The 10,065-nt window shown below is 52.0% G+C and overlaps 1 protein-coding gene across 1 annotated transcript; it reads left to right on the forward strand.

Moving 5' to 3' along the window:
* The first annotated feature begins 803 nt into the window (after positions 1-803).
* On the forward strand, positions 804-1,726 carry LOC132334774 (olfactory receptor 14J1-like). Its single transcript, XM_059860888.1, has one exon. The coding sequence runs from the start codon at positions 809-811 to the stop codon at positions 1,724-1,726; it is 918 nt and encodes a 305-aa protein (XP_059716871.1). The 5' UTR covers positions 804-808.
* Positions 1,727-10,065: the final 8,339 nt, after the last annotated feature.

Consider the following 10,065-nt stretch of genomic DNA (forward strand, 5'->3'; position numbering starts at 1 on the left):
TCTTGTGCAGAGCAGCCAGGGGTGCCCAGGGCTGCCCTGCAGAGCAGGGTCCTGCAGCCCAGGGCTCTGTGCTGGGGCAGGGACTCTGCTGCTTCCAGGGACAGCTCTCAGCCAGCCCGGGGAGCTGCTCGCAGCTCTGAGGGGCAAGATCTGTGTGGGAGGAGACAGCTGGTAAGGCTTGGAAGTGTTCTCCTTGTGTGGGGAGGATGCTGCATTGTTCAGGACTGCTTCCAGCATAACATTTAACTGCAGAACATTCCTGAGTAGATCATACAGGGAGTACAGCAAGGCGGAACCTGAATAAAAGGGAAAATCTTGTTTTTTTAATATACTGCTCTGGGTTGCCAGGAATGGGACGTTGCACATAGATATTCATCTCTCAGTGCACGTTTAAAAAAATAAAAAAAGATGTTAACTCAGATCAGAATATACCAGTCAGTGACAGAAATCAGCACAGGGCCCCTTAGAGGCAGTATCTGTGTCACTTTTCCAGCCTCCTCAGGGTTGCTCTGACGTTGCCATCAGAGCCTGCAGAGCCAGAGCTGCACCTGGGCAGTGCCTGAGCTGGGAGGGGTCTGCAGGGCAGAGCTGAGCCCCCAGGGCTGGGCTGGGCTCTGGCAGCACTGGCAGGGCCCAGACCTGGGCACAGGGAAGCAGCTGCTGGCAGGGACAGCTCCAGGCAGCAGAGTCCTGGGCAGGCAGTGGGGGGAAAGTGCCCCCAGGCTGTGCTGGGATATTTAAAGTCCTCTCCAAACCCAACTAATCCATGGATACTTTTTTTAAAGATCCCCATGCCAAGACAGCACAAATGTCCAACAGCAGCTCCATCAGCCACTTCCTCCTGCTGGCACTGGCAGACACGCGGCAGCTGCAGCTCCTGCACTTCTGCCTCTTGCTGGCCATCTCCCTGGCTGCCCTCCTGGGCAACGGCCTCATCATCAGCGCCGTAGCCTGCGGCCACCACCTGCACACGCCCATGTTCTTCTTCCTGCTCAACCTGGCCCTCACTGACCTGGGCTCCATCTGCACCACTGTCCCCAAAGCCATGCACAATTCCCTCTGGGACACCAGGACCATCTCCTACACAGGATGCGCTGCTCAGCTCTTTTTCTATATGTTTTTTCTCTCAGCAGAGTATTTCCTCCTGACCATCATGTGCTATGACCGCTACGTGTCCATCTGCAAACCCCTGCACTATGGGACCCTCCTGGGCAGCAGAGCTTGTGCCCACATGGCAGCAGCTGCCTGGGCCAGTGCCTTTCTCAATGCTCTCCTGCACACGGCCAATACATTTTCCCTGCCCCTGTGCCATGGCAATGCCCTGGGCCAGTTCTTCTGTGAAATCCCACAGATCCTGAAGCTCTCCTGCTCCCACTCAAACCTCAGGGAATTTGGGCTTCTTGATGTTGGTGCCTGTTTCAGTTTTGGCTGTTTTGTGTTTATTGTTTTCTCCTATGTGCAGATCTTCAGGGTCGTGCTGAGGATCCCCTCTGAGCAGGGCCGGCACAAAGCCTTTTCCACCTGCCTCCCTCACCTGGCTGTGGTCTCCCTGTTCATCAGCACAGTAGCATTTGCTCACCTGAAGCCCCCCTCCATGTCCTCCCCATCCCTGGATCTGACCCTGTCTGTTCTGTATTCGGTGGTGCCTCCAGCCCTGAACCCCCTCATCTACAGCCTGAGGAACCAGGAGCTGAAGGCTGCAGTGTGGAGACTGATGACTGGATGATTTAAGGAGCATTAAACTACTGGCCAATGTTTGCATATGACTTGTAATAAAAGTCATATTTGATACTTCTTGTTGGTTTTTTTGTGGGTTTGGTTTTTTTTAAATTGGTTTTCTCATATTGTCCACAAAGAAATGTCTTTGTTGGTGGCATTGTTCATTTTTGTTTCTCTCCACCTTCCCTGTGGCCACTGACTGTGTCAATGAGGTGCTGTGCTCTCGGTGGCTTTAAAGAAACTAATGGATGTCCCAGCATAGTTTTCTGCAGAGATGCCCTTTTGTTCCCTTCTCTGGAGCTGCAGCAGCAATGTCTGTGAGCAGAGCTGGGGCAGATCAGTGCTGGCACAGCAGCTGTGCCCAGCAGCAGCAGCAGCACTTGGTGTTGCCAGTGCTGCTCCCGTGGCCCTGCCCCGCTGCCCTGGTGGCCCTGGTGTTGCTGTAGGGCCTGAGTGCTCTCGGGGCCGGGCACAGTCCTGGGGGTGGCAGTGCCAGGGCTGCAGCAGGGACAGGCCATGGGCACTGCTGGGGCAGCGCTGACGCCTCAGGCCAGGCCCTGGGGGCTCCAGGCTCCTTGCCCAGGCTCTCTCAAGAACACACCCTGGCCAATGCTGAGCACAGAAAACCCCCGTGAGCAGCCCCAGGGTGGCCGTGGCCAGGCTGGGGGCAAACAGCATGGCTGGTGCTCTGCAAGGGCCCTGGGGGAGATGGGAAGGAGCAGCAGAGCAGGGGCTGATCCATCCCCAGTGCGCTGGACAGCCCAGGGCAGCGTCCCAGAGCGTCCTCATGGAGCTGCCAACAACATCCCCCCTCTGCAGCACTGGCCTCTCCCCCAGCTCACACAGGTGCCCCATCCTTGCAGGCACAGACACGGCAGCACTGGCTCAGGAGCCCCTGTTTGCATTGCACAGAGCAGGGGGAGCACCCCCATGCTGTTGGTGTGGGGACATGAACCTGAGGGAGCACAAATGCCATCAGCCCCTGGGGCCAGCAAGGGCTAGGGGACACCAGGGAAACCACTCAGCTTTGTCCTGGCCTCTGCAGTCAGCCAGAAAGTTTCTTCCCATGAGCTGGGAGTTTCCTGTCCCACTGCAGAAGGTGTTGCTCAGAGCCAGGGCTGCCTGGCAGCCATTCCCAAACTGCCCTCAGCATTTCCTTGGCTTCACCTTTGCTTTCTTTACTATTCCCAGGCATAAATTTCTTCCTCTTGCCCAGCCCTGTTCCCTCCCCTGCAAACAGCCCATCCCTGATTGCCCTTTCCTCTCTGGCCCCACTCCCCATTGTACTTCCTGCCTTGGCACCATGGGAACGTCCCCTGGGCAGCAGGATCATCCTACAAGTACTGCAGGAATTGTCTGCAGGCTCCTGCAGTGCCTGGTGCTGCTCCCTTGCCAGAGGCACCACAGGCCAGGGGGGCACATCTGGGCTGCTGTGTCTGCCTCTGCAGCTCCCTGTTCTGGGCAATGAGGAGGAGCTGCAGAGGCTCTGCAGGACTGACAGGATGGGCTTTGGGCCTGGCAGGAGAAGCTGAGGGACCTGGGCTGCTGGAGCTCCTGAAGAGGAGGCCCAGGGCTCATCCTGCGACTGCTCCAAGGGTGGTTTCAGAGAATCCCAGAATCAGCAAGGTTGGAAAAGACTTTGGAGATCATCAAGTCCAACCTGTGTCCTGCCACCACCTTGTCTCTCCTGAGCCTCCTCTTCTCCTGTATAAACAACACCAGCTCCCTCAGTCACTCCTCACAGGACTTGTATTCCAGACCCCTCCCCAGCCTTGCTGCCCTTCTCTGGACACGCTCCAGCCCCTCCATGTCCTTCCTAAATTGGGGGACCCAGAACTGAATACAGCACTTGAGGTGCTGCCCAACAAGTGCTGAGCACAGGGGAAAACCTATTAAACCTCTCCTTGTTGGATTTGGTCCCTGGACCCAGCCTGCCCAGGTCCCTGTGCATATCTCACCTACCCGCTAGCAGATCAACACTCCCAGCCAACCTGGTGCCACCACGGTTCCACGAGGCAGCAGAGTGTCACAATGGTTTCCACGATTCCATGAGGCCTCCCTGTGTCACAATGTCCCTTTTGGTTCCTTGGGACACCTTGGGGTCATAAAGTCCTTGGATCCTTGGTGCCTGCAGTGTCATAACGGTGCTGTGGTCCCCCAAGGCCCTGCAGTGTCACAGTGGATCCTTGGCTCCATGAGGTCTGGCAGTACAGCAATGCTCTCCTTGGTTCCACAGTGTCACAATGGCCTCTTGGTCCCAAGGTCACCACAGTGTCAAACATGTTCCCTTCATTCCAGGAGGCCCTGAGGAGCAGCATTGGCCCCTTGGTTCCATGGGGCCCTGCAGTGTCACAATGGCCCCATCATGACACCAGGTCCTGCTCTGTCACAATGCTCTGCATGGTTCCACAAGGCCCTGCAGGGTCACAGTGGCCTTTTGGTTCCATGAGGCCTCACAGTGCCATAAGGAATTCCTTGGTGCTACCGGGTCACAAAGGAGCCCTGGTGACACAAGATCCTGCAGTGTCACCAGGGACCCTTGGTTCCATGGGGCACCACAGTTTCACAATTGTTCCCTCAGTTCCCAGAGTCCTTGCAATGGAGCAATGACCCCTTCATTCCATTGTCCCCAGGCTCTCCCAAGGGTCTCCTTGGTTCTGCAGTGGCACAATGGCCCCTTGGTTCAACAGGGCCACACAGTGTCACAGTGGCCTCTGTGGTTGCACCAGGTCCCAGACTGTCACAATGGACTCCTTGCTTCCATTTAGCCCCACAGTGTCACCATGGCCTCTTGGCACTGTGCTGCCATGTCATACACAGTGTCACCATGGTCCTTTTAGTGCCACCAGACCCCGCAGTGTCACAATGGCCCCTTGCTTCCCCAGGGCCCTGCAGTGTCACAATCATCAGAGAATCAGCCAGGCTGGAAAAGAATTTGGAGAGCATCAAGTCCATCCTGGGACCCAACACCACCTTGTCACCCAGACCATGGCACTGAGTGCCACATCCAATCATTCCCTAAACACCTCCAGGGATGGTGACTCACCCACCCCCCTGGGCAGCCCATTCCAATGGCCAATCACCCTTTGTGAGAAGAATATTTCCTAATGTCAGCCTAAACATCCCCTGGTGCAGCTGAAGGCTGCGTCCTCTTGTCCTGTCCCTGTTCCCTGGGAAAAGATCCCGACCCCCACCTGGCTTCACACTCCTGTCAGGGAATTGTAGAGAGTGATGAGTTCTCCCCTGAGCTTCTTCTTCTCCAGGATAAACAACCCCAGCTCACTCAGGTGCTCCTCACAGGACTTGTGTTCCAGACCCGTCACCAGCCTTGTTGCCCTTCTCTGGACACGCTCCAGACCCTCCATGTCCTTCAGCAACCGGCGGCCCAGGACTGGACACAGCACTCGAGGTGCTGCACAACCAGTGCCCAGCACAGGGGAAGAATCACTGCCTGCTGGCCTGCTGGCCACACCATTCCTGATCCAGAGGAGTGCCAGCAGTTGGATGAGGGAAATGGTGGGGAGGGGGTGGGGACACAGTGGTATTGATTGTCATCCATGAAGGGTCTTGATTTTCATATCTATTCAGAAAGCATTATGAGGTGCTGGGAGTCAATATCAATTAGACATTGCTGATATCAAACTATAAACAGGAAAATAATACATGACAAAACACTCCTCTCTGTTTTTTTTTTTTCAATATAGCAGATTAACTTTGAAAATGGTTCTGAAATTTGTCTAATTATCCCCAGAAGAATTTATTACAGAATATTCCTGGGAGCATTTTTTATTCACATGTTTTGGAACAAATGCTTATGAGCGTTTTTCAGTGATATCCTGAACTGAAGAGCTCAAGAAAGAAGAGGCCACTGGAGGAGCAAAATTCATCAGCAACCTTCGAGTGGCTGAGGATCCATCCCCACCAGAGCAGCAATGAACAGAAATGGGCACAGCTTTGTGGCTGCCCCAGCTTTGGCATGGGCCCTGGGCCTGGAGCAGGAGCAGCTCTGGAGGGCCCCAAGGCCGGGGCTCTTGTGCTGCCCTGGGCAGATGGGATGGCAGCAGGGGCTGCAGAGCTCTCAGCACCTCAGCCAGAGGGGAGCAGGGCACCCAGGGAGCCTCCTTTGGCCTTGGCTAGCCCCTTCCCCCATGGCTGGGGCTGAGTCCTGGGGGAGCTGCAGCTGCTGCTGTGCCCTGGCCAGGGGCTGAGGCCGTGGGGCAGTGCCCAGAGCAGCCTGGCCTGAGCAGAGCTGTGGGGCCAGAGCCGGCTGGGCTGGGCTGGGGAGAGGCCCTTGGTGCTGCCCAGAGCTCAGGGCAGCTGGGAGAGCTTGCAGGGAGCTGGGCTGGGCTCAGAGAGCCTGGCACAGAAACCATCAGTGTCCATCTCAGCCTGGCTGAGCGTGCAGGGGCAGGACTCAGGCCAGGCCTTGTGGGGCAGGACCAGCGCCTGTGCAAAGCTTTGAAAACAGGCAAGTGGGCCAGAGAGGAGGCTGCTCTGTGCCCTTGGGGGCATGGACAGAGCAGGGAGGGGTCCCAGGACATTTGTCAGGGCCAGCCTCTGTTGCCAGCCCTTGGCAGCCCTGGCTGCTGAGCCCAGCTTTGCCCTGGGCTGAGTTTGGCTGTGGCCCAGCTCCATCCTCCTGCGGGGCTCAGGGCCTGTTCCCAGCCATGGCCAGCCCTGGCTGCCTCTCTGCTGGCCCAGAGGCCGGCAGAGCCCGGGGCAGGGCTGTCTGTGCAGGCCCACAGGTGCCACGGGCTCTGCAGGAGCTGGTAGAGGCTGCCCAGCAGGGAGGCCATGGGGCACAGAGCCCCAAGGCTGCTGTGAGCACCACGGCACAGGGGCCATTCCCAGCCGCAATGCTCCTGGCCTGGGCTGGGCCTGCACAGGGGCTGGGCCACCATGGCTGGGCCAGCACAGGGCCACAAAGGGGCCACACAGCCGCTGCCAGGGCTGACAGCAAGGCCAGGCACACACAGGGAATTGCTGAGCATGGCCTGTGCTGGCCAGGGCTGACTGTGCCAAAGGCAGAGCTCAGCGGCCCTTGGGGGCTGCAGGAACAGTCCAGAGCCCAAAGAGCCTCCATGGCTGTGCTGGAGACCAAGGCTGGAGCAGGGAAATGCAGGGCTGCTGCGGGATGGGGAGGGCATTGAATTCCAGCACACACCTCAGCTCTCTGATGATCCCTGCACCATGCTGGGCCCTGTTTGAGACAGGAGCAGAGCAGATGTTGATGGGACAGGAGCCCTGTGGGGCTGTCAGGGACCTGCAGCTTGCAAGGTGCTCTGCTCTCCCTCAGGTGCTCTGGGAGAGATCCAATCCCAGCTGGGCACCTCAGGGCACAAGTGGCACTGCCTGTTCATGGGCACACAACTGATGTCTGCCTGGAAAGGGACACAGGTGTTAGCCCCATAATATACAAGCAAATCTTTATAATCTGGGTCATTTGAGTACTTTTAAGAAATGGGAGAGATTTCCCATAAGGAACAGGGATTTCCTAGAAGTGTACTGATGGCAGAAGGAGAAGAAATACTGATCTTCCCCTCTACTTATGTCACCAATATTCGGTCTATTATTTAATCTGCCTCTTCCTTCAGGTGTTTCCAGCTCTCCTGTTTAAATGGGCCTGTCTAAGGACAACTCTTCATTTAGAGCAGGTGGATCTATGTACTTCCTGCTGCTCCCAGATTTGCTCTTCTAGGTCCTCTCTGGTCATTCAAGTAGTTCTCAAATGACTGTTTTAGTGCTTTGAGCTGCAAGAAGTTGCCCAATATTTCTGAAGTTAAAATAAAAATGTAATTAATCATCATCTCGTTTGTGTTTATATTTATCACAAAATTGTGTTGTCTTATGTCTTTTTCTAGAACTGTTCCTGACTGGAAATCCCTGGAGGATGGTGGACATGTCAGATGCTGCTGGGACATCCCAGAGAGCTGAGAGAAGAGCTGTGATGGTTATTGAACTGTTCAAATGTTCAACTTGTGTTTGTTGGCAAGAAACCTTTCTGTGCCTCTGAGTGTCACCAGTCCCTGAGCCCAAAGAACACAAACCTGATGAGCTGTGGTTCCCACTGCAGGGGCTGCACTTGGACCTTGGCTCTGCACAGGAGAGCTCTTCATCCACTTTCTCTCTTTTCGTCCCTCTGGGCATGGAGGGAGCTCCTGACTTCAGCCTGTGACTTGTGTGCAAAGAGCAAATCTGGGCAGGATCGGGGCAGGGAGGGTTTGGGGGGACCTTGAGATCTGTGCTGGGCACAGAAGGTGTTTTCCATTGCTCTGAGACTGTCTGCTCTGGAAAGTGGATTTAATATCCAGCAGAGGAATGACTTTTGCATTTGATGGAGCTGTGCCTTCCCTTGGCTTTGTTGGCTGACAAGAAATGAACATCCCTCTGTGTCTCAGGCAGCTCCTTCTCCAAGGAAAGCAGGTGGGAGTTGGAGGCAAAGAGCTGAAAGCTGCAGGTGCAGCCTGGGCTGGAGGGAGCTCAGATTTGCACAAGGCTGCTCTGAGTGCCAGGGCTTGGATGGGGGAAATGGTGGGGTGGGGGTAGGGACAGAGTCTGATTGATTGTCAGCCATGAAGGGTCTTGATTTTCATATCTATTCAAACTGCATAAGGAGGTACTTGGATTCAGTGTCAGTTGTTGATTGCACATATCAATGTTTTAACAGGAAAAAAAAATGAAACAGGATGTAAAAATAATCTTTTCTCCCTGTCTTTTTAAATATAGTGTATTTTAAATTGGCTTCTGAAAACTGTGTAATTAACCACAAAGGAATTGAAAATTAAAATTAAATTAAAATCCCCAGAGGCTTGGCTTGTTAAGGTGTTCTGAATGTTAATGAGCCCTGGGACACTGAATTCCTGCACTGAAGAGCTGAAGGCTGAACAAGCCTCTGGAGCAGTGAAATGCAGCAGCAGCCTCCAAGTTGCTGAGGATGTCAGCAGCCCCCACTGAGGCCATCCCTGCCCAGAGCCCGTGGGGGAATGGGCAGCCAAGGAGAGCGTCCCTGGGGCTGGGGCAGCACAACTCAGAGGCACCAGGGGCTCCAGCTGGGAAATGGAGTGTGGAATGGGGCTGGGAAAGCCCTGCCTGGGCTGGGCCAAGCAGGACAGACAAGCCCTGACTCCCATCCCCCAAACCACTCTCTCAAGGAGACATTTAAAAGGAATTACAATTGTTTGTGTACTCTGAGTTGTACAGGAGAAATACCAGTACAAGGGATTCTGAGGAACTCAAAAGAACAAAACAGCCTGTACTGGGAACTTTAGAAAATCAGAGAAATGTTGGCAAAATATTTTTTATGACATTGTAGTGGTTTTGGTTTTTTAATTTAGGATTTTTTTAATCTTGAGATTTCTTAATTAATGGATTGATAAGTGTAGTGGGTTTTAGTGTCCATTAATTATTTATGCATTTGTTTTGTTGTGAGATAAAATTAAGAGCAAGGTAAAGAAGGCTTAAATTTTTAAAAGGGTATAAGGAAAATTGGTTAAAAAAAAAAAGAAAAAAGGATGTAATAATTAAAATAAACTGTATACTTTTTTTTTTCTTAGAATTTTTTTTTTTTACTGGCAATGTAAAGAAACTAAACTAAAAATTTTAGTTAGTTTAGTATTTCTAGAATAGTCTTTTTTTAGTTTACTTTGGGAGAGAAGTTTTTAAGGTATGGAGATTTTTTTAATAAGATGAAAATGTGGGTTTTTTGTGGTTCTTTATTTTGTCTTGGATAACAGTTGCCTGGGGAAAGTTGTTATTGTGAAGTTGTTTTTATTGCTACAAGCTCTTTTACAGCTTGTTGATGGGCCATGTTGACTTATAGGGTATTGATTTAAAGATTAATTTTTTAAAGGTAAAAGTTTTCATTCTTTAATTTTTAAATTATTTTTTATCTCTGGGAATAGAGATCTCTCTTGGGGATACTGGCTTCCTTTTTTTTTTTTCTTTTAAAACTTTTGATGAATTTACAGTTATTTTAACATTTGTTTATTTTATCATGGAGGTTTTTGTTTCATATTAACTTGATTTTTTTAAAGTTTTATGTGGTATAAAGAGTTTTTTCTTTATATTTTATAAGAGGATTTTAGTTTTAAGATTAAGGTATTTTTTCTTTTGTTTTAATTGGGATTTAATTTCTTCTTTACTGACTTCGATGGTTTTATGTTGTTTTTTTATATGCATGCATTTTGTTTTTCTTTTACTTGAGGGGGAATTGAAGTATTGAAAGGATAAACACCTGACCTGCCAGGAACTTGTGGTGGAAGTTGTGTTTGGGTTGTGTTAGGATTGGTTTTCTGGTTGGTTTTAGAGCTTTTTAAAGTTTTTATTTGTAGGATTCTTTTGTATGGG

Source organism: Haemorhous mexicanus, chromosome 16 (assembly GCF_027477595.1).
Source record: "Haemorhous mexicanus isolate bHaeMex1 chromosome 16, bHaeMex1.pri, whole genome shotgun sequence".
Classification (NCBI taxonomy): domain Eukaryota; kingdom Metazoa; phylum Chordata; class Aves; order Passeriformes; family Fringillidae; genus Haemorhous; species Haemorhous mexicanus.